General features: G+C 30.5%; 1 protein-coding gene across 1 annotated transcript in view; it reads left to right on the forward strand.

The window, feature by feature from the left end:
* LOC114348418 (retinal guanylyl cyclase 2) overlaps nucleotides 1–13,581 on the forward strand; it is a 368,770-nt gene that overhangs the window by 96,091 nt on the left and 259,098 nt on the right. Inside the window, exon 2 of the mRNA XM_028298999.2 lies at nucleotides 7,607–7,795. Within this exon, the coding sequence (XP_028154800.2) occupies nucleotides 7,607–7,795 (189 nt within the window). The remainder of the gene's footprint in view (nucleotides 1–7,606; nucleotides 7,796–13,581) is intronic.

Raw genomic sequence — 13,581 nt, forward strand, 5'->3', positions numbered from 1 at the left:
TACCATTTTATAAATGCAATAAACAATATTGATTTGTTTTTATGCCAAATTGCAAATAAAATGTGACAACTGTCAGATTTAACTAAAATGTCATGTCACTAAAATGTATATTATCACGGACTTACCTTTTTTTTATTAGGGGAGTGCAATTAGAACGAAAACATGCATTGTTTCGGAATAATTCAAACAAGCTTATATTTTTCTAAAACTTTTTTTGTTAATTTATATACATTTTAAAGTAAAAAGTTCTACTCGAAGATTTGGGCGCTAATTGTTTATTAATTGTTTAAACAATAACAATTGTTTTGTATAAATAATTTTAAAAATATAGTTGAATTCATCATTTTACTTTAATCAAATATGTTTCTATTTTGTTTTTGAATATATGCTAAATCCGAATATAGCATTACAATTTGAAAACTCTTATACAGAAGCTCTTATACAGTATGTTTGCATAGCTAGGAACCACATGGAAAACTTTTTTATTATCAATTTTACGAAAAAAAGTTATTCTTCATAAAATGCTCTGGATAATCAAAAATCTAAAACTCAACCATCAGAGATCAAATTTTATCAATTTTATACGAGTTATGTCAAAAATATGAATTCCGTTATAGAGTAAAGCAGGTACCTTTATATCCACGAATATCAAAAAATGCTGTTAGGAAAAGTTGTAAAAAATTAAAAACTGTGTTTTAATATAGAATTATATCATTCTAATCGAAAAAAAAATTTCAATTTTTTCTCAAATTACGGATACCAATCATCATTTTATTAAAAGTAGGTATGATAACTATTTTATTATCAATTTTACGAAAAAAAGTTATTCTTCATAAAATGATTTACCTGGTCTAAAATCTAAGATACAACCATCAGATATCAAACTTTTTCAATTTTATACGAGGTATGTAAAAAATATAAATTTTTCTTAAGAGTGAAGTGCCTTTATTATTCACAACATTTTAATTAAACGGACGTAATTGAACACTAAAACATATTTTTAATTAGAAACAGCTTTCCTTAATAACAATTTTCGATATTGTGAAATATAAAGGTACTTTATTCTTTAGTTAAATTCATATTTTTTGACATATCTCGTATAAAATTAATAAAATTTGATATTTGATAGTTGCGTCTTAGACTACATATGTTGCAGAGTATTTTATAAAGAATAACTTTTTTTCGTAATACTGATAATAAAAAAGTTATTAATAGGTTTCAAGTTACGCAGACATACTGTATACGAGCTAAAAAAAATTTTTTGTTAAACATTTATTATTGTTGAAGCTTTATTATTAAATGTGTTAGGTAAGTTTTACAGAAAAAAGTTTTGATCACTTTGTATAAACATTTTTTAGCTGGTAATTTTTGGTTTTTGTATTACATTTTTGTTATCTTTCTTAATTTTCTCAAAGAGAAATAGTTTATTTCACTTCTAAAGTAAAATAATTTAGTGCATTTTAAAGATTTTAAAGACTACATCTCAAGCTTTAAAAAAGCACCTATAAAATTGTAATAGATCTGTTCAAACTTGAGTAATTCCGTCTTAAAATTATGGTAAAACTACGAAGTTTTCAAAAATTACATTTTGGAGACGTCATATTTTTTGAATTACATTTTTGAGATTTTTTTTGTATGAAAGATTGTTTACTAAGATGTTTGATAGGTAAGTTGTGTAAAATTGAGAGCTCTATAAGAAAAATTGTATTAGATACACATTTTTAAATAATTTTTAAACAAAACTCATGTAAGTCTCACTTTCCGCCCACACCGTACTTATGCCCATACATTTTTTTTAATTTTTATTATAAACATAAGATAGCCTAATTATTCTTCCTTCATGTCCAATTTGTAAAATTTCAGTTGGTCTATTAGTTATAGAATCATATTAAAATAACTCAACCGTGCACTTCTCCGAACGCTAGTTTACCGTGCGCCAAAGTTTGTGAGAAGGGTGTCCCTACTCTAACCACTTCGGTTTCTGAATAATCTCTATTTCTCTAATTGAAATACAGTCTTACATGACCACAGTTGAATTAAATAAATATATTTATTATATAGAAATTTAAAGTTATTGTATATTATACTTATAATTATGTTATTTGAAGCAATACAAAGTATTCTTCTTAAATAGTACCTACAGTAGTACAAAATTCTCTTCAAATAATTGATTTTTCCAATATCGTTTTGTCGTTAAATATTCTTTAACTTATCCTTAATAACTTGTCCTTCTCTATCAAATACATCAAATCAAAATAAACTTATTTACGTACTCGTATGTTTAAAATAATTCTTTTAATATATATTTCCTACGGTATAATATAAGAATTGCTATATTTGTATTAAAATAAAACTATCGATTAAGATTATCTACATATGATATGTAATTAAAAAAATTTTTCTAAATTATTGGATATGGGGAAATACTTCTAAAACTTAATAATATATGAAAAATTTTAACTAATTTAATTATATTTAAGTAATAATTAATAATTCTAGTTCTTTTTAAACGATTATATTTATATTATTTAAAAAAATATATTCATATCTGTGAGACTGTATATGCAATTTAAAAAATAGTTAAAAAGTTACTCACCATTACACATTTTGTCCACTATTGTCTATTTCCTTGCCATGTGTCCCCTTGACGCTGGGCGTGTCCCATTGGTCCAAACCTTCATCTATGTCGACGTCTACCATTACGACCCTGTGGTTAGGTCTCTCCAATTCCATATAGTCTCTCCCATTCCCTATACCATTCTTCATCTAACGTGTATACTTACGTTACTTACTGTAACGATATTGTGTAATAGAGATTGGTACTTTACTACGATTTTCCTTCTCTTCTTCCAGTTCCAAATTCTCGCCATCTATACTCCTATTTCCCTAGTCCGTCTGGTCTAGAATGCCATTGGTATTATTAAATGAAAGAATTTCTAGAGAAGAAATTGTAGAAAATCACATTTGCAACAATTTTACTCTTTACAATTTTGAAGAAAAGTTTTAAAAGTTATTGACTCTCCTACAGATTAAAATGGTAAAAGGGGTAGTTTGCCGTAGGCCGTTTTTTCCTCTAACTTGACTATGTAAAGATATGCCTTCAGCCTGGCGTTAAGCAGATCACCAGCAGAGAACCGCACACGCTTTGATACCAACGCAACCTCACTCATTTCCACTTCTACTCAGAGGCATCCAAGTAGAACAGCCGAGAGTGTATTTCAAGAGAGAAACGAAGAAGGTCTTGCGGTGACCCAGCTCTAGTTTCCCTGGCTAACCATTGTATTGAACAGGTAGGCAAATCTGGGTTGTGGAACGCAAACTTGTGGGTGTAATGAAGAGATGCGGCGCTCGTAATTGAACAGGATCCGTGTAGCCGTGGAGTGAAAGGTTACCACCATCTACGATTCGGAGTTGTATGGGTGTCTGTATAGTTATTAATATTTTGATTGTGGGAGTGTTTGTGACTATACTGGAGAGAAGTGTAAGGAGGTGCGTAATTGCTTCTTGTATTTTATCAAGTGCATTTTCTTTTGATAGTAGTAAATAAAATAATTTTATTTTTCTTTTGCAGACGTCCGCCAAAAGAGCTTTCTGCGGAATGGGGTGAAAGTACAATGATATTATATTTTATTATTTTAAGTTTAAACTGTATATAAATATCCTCAATATATTTATTTTATTTTACCCTGTGTTTTACTGAGGCTGTTGTCCTGAAAGCACTGAACGTCACAGCTGGACAAACTACACGAAGATTTTTTATAATTAGACAATTAAACATTTAAGTCCACTTAGGACTTCCATATCTTTCTGCTCTAATTTCCCCGACTAGTTTTCATTAGGATAACTACCTTTATATTGCATATCAGAGAGAGCGTAGCTTTTATAAGCGAAGTCAAACTTTGCAAAAAAGGTAAGTTTAGAAAATTGGTTTCCATTCTTTTATAATTTAATGCAGCAACAAGAAATAAAAGATTGAATGCACTTTACTGTGTAACAGACTTGAAAAGGATGTTTTCACAATGCATTTCTGTAATTATTATTTGCATGAAATAATTACTAGGCCTTTAGAACGTTTTACATCTAGTTGCTTTCATAGTATCAAATTAAATGTATTGAATGCTACTTCTTTGTCATATTAAAAGGTTTCTACTTTTATGTAATTTACTATAAAAATTCTAAAGTGAATGTAAAAGTCAATTTGTGTTTTATTTCACTTCAGAGATTATATTATGATACAATTGATTCAAATAATGGCATAACCCAGACATCTAAAGTAAAAGTCATCCTCCAACACCAAATTGTTCGCTATGGTCCACATAATGTTCAGAAAAAAATCACACCATTTTGAGCATCTGGTTTGGGAGGGACAGGGGGAGAAATCCGTAAATTCGTAGTTTTTTTAGGTTTATCGTCAATATTTCTAAAACTAAGCGGTTTAGCATGAACAACCTTCTATACAAAAATATTCTACATTAAATTTGAGATAAAAAAGGCCGTATTCATAATCCTTATAAAATAAACGGTTCCAAAGTTATGGAGGTAGTATAGTATAATAGGCCAGGGTAATAAGACAAAAATATACCCTGTTCATGACACTTCGGCAGCCAGGGTACTGAAGCGTTTTTTGGACAGGCAATACCTATAGAAACAAATTATAACTATTTTCTGCGTAGGATCTGGCGGCCATTTATATTTATAAACAAGTAACTGTCAAAAAATGGCATTTTCCCCTTTTTTTCAAATCAACGGAAAACAGTGAAGCTTATGATTTTTTTAGTACAAATATCTTCGAGATTATGGAAAAATCTTTAAAACGACGTATTACAACGTTTGATATACGCATTTATTGTTAATATAATTGCGAAAAAAGGTCAGACTTGCAAAAAAAATATTTTCTCAATAACTGTTGTAAAAATTAGTGTATAGCTTTGAAATTTTTGTCAAGTGAGGGTTCTTTGGTGCCTAATATATGATAAAAATTTCAAAGCGATTCATTCAATTGTTTAAATTTTATTTAAATTGTTTATCCCAGAGAGAATTTTTTTGCAATAACATAAGTCAGAAAAAAATGACCATAGAACTATTCCACAGGTGTCAAATGAAAGAGCATGAGCTACATTTTCAACATGGTTTAAAAAAGTGAATAAAAAATTCATTTATTAGTAATAAATAATTATGCAAAATTATCGTCAATTTTTCTTTATAAAACTTTTGAATAACTTTTTCCAAAAAAATTAACTTTTTTACCCTGTTTTAAGTGCACAACTACCAAGTAATATTATGTATATCATAATTGATAAAAATTTTTAATAAATATGTATAATTTCTTATATAACAAAATAAAAAGTTTATAAAGAAAGATTTACGATAATTTGCATAATTATTTATTACTAATAAATGCATTTATTATTCACTTTTTAAACCAAGTTGAAAATATAGCTCATGTTCTTTCATTTGACACCTGTGGAATGGTTCTAACGTTATTTTCTTCTGACTTATGTATTTGCAAAAAAATGCTCTCTGGGATAAACAATTTGAATAAAATTTAAACAATTGAATGATTCGCTTTGAAATTTTTACCACATATTAAGCACCAAAGAGCCCTTATTTGACAAAAATTTCAAAGCTGTACACTCGTTCTTACAACAGTTACTGCGAAAATATTTTTTTTGCAATTCCGACTTTTTTCGCAATTATATTAACAATAAATGAGTATATCAAACTTTGTAAAACGTCATTTTAAAGCTTTTTCCGTAATCTCGAAGATATTTGTACTAAGAAAACCAAAAGTTTTCCTGTTTTCCATTGATTTGAAAAAAAAGTGAAAAATGCCGTTTTTTGACAATTAATGGTTTATAAATAAAAATGGCCGCCAGATCCTACGCAGGAAATAGTTACAATTTGCTCTTATAGGTATTACCTGTCGAAAAAGCGCTTCAGTACCCTGGCTGTTCAAGTGTCATGGAAAAACCTTATTACCCTGGACTATAATTGGTCCAAAAAAAGGCCTAACCCAGACATCCAAAGTAAAGTTTTCCTCCAACAGCAAATTGATCTATATGGTCCACATCTTGTTCAGTAAAAAGTTACACCATTTTGAGCGCCCGGTTTGTGGGGGGGAGATGAGGGAGAAGTTGGTAAATTAGTAGTTTTTTTAAGTTTTTCATTAATATTTCTAAAACTATGCTTTAGAGTAAACAATGTTCTATACAAAAATGTTCTACATAAAATTAAGAAAAAAGGTCCGATGCATAATTGTTATAAAATCAACGGTTCTAGAGTTACGGAGGATGAAAAGTGGAGGTTTTCAATACTTTTTATATTATTTGGACAATTTATGATGATTTTGGGGGGTGAGGTTGACGTTTCTTCAAGGGCTTATCACTAACGTACCATCAGCCACTGAAATAGCAAATTTTATTTACAAACCACAATCCTGTTAAAGAAAATTTCTGTCATCAGTAATAATATTATAAATTGCCCAAAAAGTGTAAAAAGTATTGAAAACCTTCATTTTTCACCCTCCGTAACTCTGGAACCGTTGATTTTATAACAATTAGGTAGGTATGTCTAGGACTTTTCTGTTTTAAATTTTATGTAGGACATTTTTGTATAGAACATTGTTTACGCTAAAGCATAGTTTTAGAACTATTGACGAAAAATGTAAAAGAACTACTAATTTACCGACTCCTCCCCCTCCCCCCATCTCCCCCCCCCCAAATTGGCCACTCAAAATGATGTAACTTTTTACTGAACAATATGTGGACCATATAGAACAATTTGTTGTTGGAGGAAAACTATTACTTTAGATGTGTGGGTTAGGCCTTTTTTGGACCAATTATACTATACTACCTCCGTAACTTTGGAACCGTTCATTTTATAAGGACTATGCATAAAGCCTTTTTTATTTCAAATTTAATGTAGAACATTTTTGTATAGAAGGATGTTCATGCTAAACCGCATAGTTTTAGAAATATTGACGAAAAACGTAAAAAACTACGAATTTGCCGATTTCTCCCCCTCTCCTCCAAACCAGACGCTCAAAATAGTGTGACTTTTTTCTGAACATCATGTGGACCATATAGAACAATTTGGTGTTTTAGGATAACTTTCACTTTGGGTGTCTGGGGTTGGGGTCTAGTTATACCATACTAACAAGTCACATTCTGCAGACAGCGCTGTTTCTGGTATCACCGTCGTCAGTACAGATGCTTGTCCGCCTCTGAATCAACACAAAACCAAATTGCCTATTTAAGGTAAATTTCAAAGATATATTGAAATCGCCAACGTTCTGAACGCACAGGCACCCGAAGAAGAAGAAGTCTGCCAAATATTTAAATTAGTTTAATTTTTACTCACAGTCAGTTACAAAGAATTAACGTCAATATGGCATTTTTTATAATTTGGTGGAGGTTTTTTTCCACTTTCAAGTTTACCTACACCAAATATTGAACTATTCATTGATATTATTACACAAAATTACAACAAAAGTTATGACTGACGTAAATAACATAAATAAGGTTTAGTTGTTTGCAAAAAGTATGCCGTTCTGTAGATAAATAATATGATGTTTGTAATAAACTCACAGTTTTGTATTTTGTTATAGGTAGATGAGGGAATTGAAGCAATGCTCTGCTGTTGGCTGCAGCAACTGCAAGAATTTGGTGGACCAGAAGTAGAAAAACCGGATTTGCTACAAGGGTCCGGTGGTGCTTCTATGATTACACCTGCAAGGACCAGCTCCAGCCCGAATTTAGCCAAGCAGCTCATAGTGGATCCTCGAGTGAGATATAATGTGAGTACGCATTATATGGCTTCTTCTTCTTTTTTTATGTAGACATGACTCGGTTTTTCAATATGCCTCCAGTAAGTTGTCATTCCATCTTTTTCGTGGTCTACCCACTGATCGTCTTCCTATTGGGGAACCGTCTGTCGCCGTCCTTCCTACTCTATTTGTTGTCATTTAGCTTCTGTGGTCGTTCCATTCTACTTTTCTGTTTTTCATTCAGTTATTAATGTTGTTTACCTTGCATCTCCGCCGTATATCTGCACTTCTAGCTCTATCCCACAGTGTCTTACCATCGATTTTTCGCATTGTTTATATCTCTGCTGTTTCTAGCGTCCTTTTTGTCCTTTCTGTATCAGGTCGTATTTCTCTCGAGGATGTCATTATTGGTCTGATGACTGTTTTATATATTCTGCCTTTCACTTCTTTTCTGATGTTTTTATTTCTCCATACTGTTTCATTCAGGCAACCTGCGGCTTTGTTTGCTTTATTCACCTGATCTTCCACTTATGTTTCGAGCTTTCCGTAGCTAAATAGTGTGATGCCTAGATATTTAAACTCCATGACTTGTTCTATTATTTGACCCTCCAGCTCTAATTTACACCTTATTAGACCTGCTGTTATAACCATGCATTTAGACTTTTTTTTGGAAATTAACATGTTAAATTTTCTAGCGAGTATATTAAATTTGTGCAGCATACGTTGTAAATCATCTTCACTTTGAGAGATTAGTATTGCGTCGTCTCCATAGCAGATTATTTTAAGTTGTTCTTCTCCCATTAGATGGCCCAAGTATTATTTTTTTTCTTTTTTATTAAGTATTACTTCAGACTTTGTGTGTATTCCTTGTAATTCTTCTTCATTTGTGACTCGGTCAAACCAACTCTTCGTTAATATTCGTCGTTGAGGACATTTGTTAGCCAAAAGGTTCTTCCTAGAAACGTTCATCCTTACATATACAGGGTGTAACAAAATTGCAGGTCATAAATTAAATCACATATTCTGGGACTAAAAATAGATCGACTGAACCTTGGTACAAATATGCACATAAAAAAAGTTACAGTCCTTTGAAGTTACAAAATGAAAATCCATTTTTTCCAATGTAACGAAAACTATTATAGATTTTTTTATTGAAAATGGACATGTAGCATTCTTATGGCAGGCATATCTTAAAAAAAAATATAGTAAAATTTGTGCACCCCATAAAAATTTTATGGGTGTAGTTGTTCTCTAAACCCTCCAAAACTTTTGTGTACGTGCCAAGTAAATTATTTTTGTGACACCATTAGTTAAACACAATGTTTTTAAAACTTTTTTGCCTCTTAGTAATTTTTCGATAAGCCACTGTTTATCGAGATATTTTGAATATTTGTCGAATCCGCCACATATTTTTACATAATATTTGGTCAAGTGCGGCTATATAGACCTGTTAACCTGAAAATTTATTTTTAATTTACATTTTAAGGTATATTTTGAAACATATTAAAAATAAACCACATATCGATAAATGGTGGCTTATTGAAAAAATACTAGGAGGCAAATGTTTTAAAAACACTGTGGTTAACTAATGGTCATACCACAATAATACTTAGTTTAATTGGAACGTACACAACGTACAAAAAAGTTTCGGGGTTTAAAGGAACAAAACTCTCATAAAATTTTTATACAAGCATATGAAAAAATAAACAGCATCTCGATAAAAACTGGCTTATTAAAAAAATAATAAGAGGCAAAAAACTTTTAAAAATATTGGTACCAAGATATTGATTGTACCAAAAAAGTATTGGTATAACGGTACCACAATAATAATTTAATTGGAAGGTACACAAAAGTTTGGGGGGTCTAAGGGAACAGAACCACATACAATTTATATGGGGTGTACAAAATTACTGTTATTTTTTTTAATGTTCCTGTTATTTGAATGCCACATGTCCATTTTCAATAAAAAATCTCTACTAGTTTTCGATATATTGAAAAAAAATTATTTTCATTTTGTAACTTTATACAGCGCTGTAACTTTTTTTATATGCACATTTGTACTAAGGTAAGTTAGGTTCACTCGAACTATTTTTGGTCCCAGATATGCGATTTAATGTATGACCTGCATTTCTGTTACACCCTGTAGTGAGGGACGGTCTAGCATGCACCCAATGCTTTACAGGTGCACAATGTCTTGACCCATGATTCCTATCTTCTTCTTTAAGTACCGTCTGCTAATCGGAAGTTAGATATCATCATCACTATCTTTACTCTATCTCTCGCTGCTCTGAATCATATAGAACTGCATTTAAACCAGTCTCTTAAATTCTTCAACCATTGCACTCTCCTTCTTCCTATACTCGTTCCACCTCTTATCTTTCCCTGTATTATCAGTCTTAGCATTTCATATCGCTGTCCCCTCATTACGTTTCCCAGATATTGTAACTTTCTTACTTATATTGTGTTTATTACTTCGCATTCTTTGCCCATTTCTCGCAATACTTCTGTGTTTGTTTTCTTCTGTGTCCACGCTATTTTAAGCATCTTTCTGTAACACCACATTTCAAATGACTGTAGTTTATTTATGTATCCTTGCTTTAATGTCCAGCTTTCAAGACCATATTGCAAAATCGGGAACACGTAGCATCTCAAAGCTCTAACTCTCAGTTCTAAGTTAAGGTTTTTGTTGCAGAGGATTATTCTTATTTTCACAAACGCATTTCTTGCGGTTTCTATCCTATGATTTCTATGAAAAACTATAAACTAAAACTCAAAAAAATATCCAAATCAGTGAATTGTGAAATTACTAAAAATATATCAAAATTTTACTAATTTAAATATAGATCTTGCACCTCTTAGCCCAATCTTATCTACAGCTTTCCGATATATAAAGTAAGTCGTCATTTTTCATGATCTTGAAAGTTATTTAAAATCCTAATAGCTCATAGAATTCACATTATTTTTCGATTTAAATTCCCTCGCTTCAGCGTGTGGTTGATGCCTCTTCATTTTAAATTTGACGAGAATCCCACCAAGCAAGAATAATATGAAATGATGTCACTTTACATGAAATATACTTTTGTAATACGTCTCGTTCTGCCTTCCACTATTTTCTTGACGTATGCTCGTTATAACATTTTCATCTGATTATACGATAAATTATGTTCAACGATTAAACTACATTATACTGTAAACCACATAGTTATCAATCAAAATCAAAGTATATTTCAAGTAAAAAAAGTAACTTCACTTAGATAATCAATTGGCCAATCGGCTCCACTGCTGTACATTGGTCTCCCTCAGTTCTTTTCGATTAGTTATGCTCCATTTCCTTTTTTTGTGTTCTCTTTGCGAGTACTCCTTACCTTTTTGTATTTTGTACTATTTACTCGCATTATACAGGGTGGTTCATCTTATTCGCTTCGGTCCCAGTAACGAAAACGACTTGATGTTAAAAAAAATTCTTCACAGATATATACAAGGTCATAACATAACACTACAATCTAAAATTAATGTGAATTATACAGGGTGCTCCAAAAAAGAGTGGTGTAGGTACCTATCAAAGTATCTTTTTTATGGAATACCCTATATCTGATAACAATTTTGAAGTTCGCTATACCTAAATACAAAAAGTTTTGATTTATTTGGATTTTTATAAGGTTTTAGAAAAAAATAATATCTACGAATCTAAGAATCGATTACCAATTTTTTCTTAGATCTTTATAAGAGACTACTCATTATCTTTAAATAAACTCAGATGTTTATTGTAGCAAATTTTTGTACCGAGTGGTCAAAATGTCAGATTGTTCTATTAATACATTCAAGCTGTAATAACGTACTTATTTTAAGTGAAACACCCTATATTTTATTAGTCTATCGTGTGGAAAATTTACTTAGCTTCCAATCTATATTAGGGTTTCCTATACCTATCTTTGTATAGGGTGGTCAAAATATTAGATTGTTCTGTTAACAAGTTCAAGCTGTAAAACGTACTTATTTTAAATGAAACACCCTTTCTGTTACTACTCTCTCGTGTGGAAAATTTTTTTTTAGCTTTCAATCTCTATTACAGTTTCCTATACATATATCCCTTCATTTTTTTAAATGTTTAAAGATTTCCTAATTTGTAAGTTTTAACAATAATTAGAATCAAGTATGTCGTGGTTATGTACAACGAATCACCAACATGCATGGAACATGATATTTTCTAAGTATTTTTCGTTCAAAACGACTGAGATTTTCTTCGTTTTTTTTTTTGTCATGGTCCACCTTTTGCATCCATGTGTCAGTACAGGTCTAACGATGCATTTATAGATTTTGATCTTGGGACTTTTTTTGAAGATTTTTTGATTTTATAAGCTTATTCAGTGCGAATAGACAGCGATTTGTCGATTGGATTCTGTCTTTTATTTCTTCAGTAATATCGTTGTCAGCTCTGATTACAGCCCCCAGATACTTAAAACGTTGTACTCTTTCGAAATTGAAGGTGTTGACCTTCACATTTTGCCTATGGTCATTATATGTCTATGGTGTAGATTAATAAGTGTTTTTTTTTTCGAAAAATATTTTTGATTAAATATTTTCACGGCTAACCTAATAAAATCCACGTCATTGTTGTTGCAAATATTAATGTTTGGCTTAAAAAATCACGAATAACTCACACAATAAAGCAATTAGGTATTGGGCCTGTTTAAGAAATAAAAAAGTACCAAAAAATATCATTTCACTACAATACTAAAATACAGGGTGTTCCATTTAAGAAAACTCAAAAAATACTCAAACTGAGATTCAACCAACTCTTTATACTAAAGTTAAACATTTGAACATAAATAAATTTTTGTGTGTCGAAACACTACAATTTTACAAGGTGTGAATGTTGCTACGAAATTCACAAAATACGTACTTAATTATCTTTTAAACTACTTTGTATAACATTACAAAACCTCATATTTCAAGAACGAAAACATCGAGAAGAATTCAAAAATGTAAAAATATATAGTACGTTCCATTAAAAAGAAAAGAAAAGTTTATTCCAGTCTGTCAATGTAGGTTCCCTGTATTATGTTTATAAATATGTTAATGTCCGACTGGTCTATTATTTGACAAATGATGACATTATTTTGAAGTATATTAAGTACAATATAACGCCCAAGGGCGTGTTATTGAAAAATAACGCCCTAGGGCCTATTAAATTTAAATAACGAATTAAATACTGTCAAGTTGACAAGTAAAACTATGGTTACCACAATTACGTTACGACTATTTCTGGTAAATTTACTTATTTGAAAACTAATTCATTCAAAATTCATTCAAATTTTTTGCACATAAAGAAAAATTATTGATAAAAATTGAAGGCACCACGGGTATTATAATAATAACGCTTTCGGTCAACGTACACCGAGAGAAAAAAATTCTTGACATAAAGAAACTTTATTTATATTTAAGAAATATCGACTTGGCATATTGCCTAAGAAATATATCTTTGTATGTAGTAATATATAATTTTCTAAAATATTTCAAATAAAGTTTACTATAGCCAAATAAATATATCTTATACATGATTGAACTATCACTTTCTGGCCAATTTCAAATCCATTTATCAGAAGGAAATTACACTTGATGTTAATTGATTTTATTAGTCATAAGAATGTATTTTCTTGACATTATAAAACTATTCTTGCTGAGCAATAATATTTCTTAGTAAGGAATATTATTATCTTACTATTGAATATTTAGAATTAAGTTAATATTTCGTGAAAATCAAGTGATATTACCTACGACGAAATAAATCATTGTGTTAAGGTAAAATCATTATT

The sequence above is a fragment of the Diabrotica virgifera genome, chromosome 2 (genome assembly GCF_917563875.1).
Source record: "Diabrotica virgifera virgifera chromosome 2, PGI_DIABVI_V3a".
NCBI lineage: Eukaryota > Metazoa > Arthropoda > Insecta > Coleoptera > Chrysomelidae > Diabrotica > Diabrotica virgifera.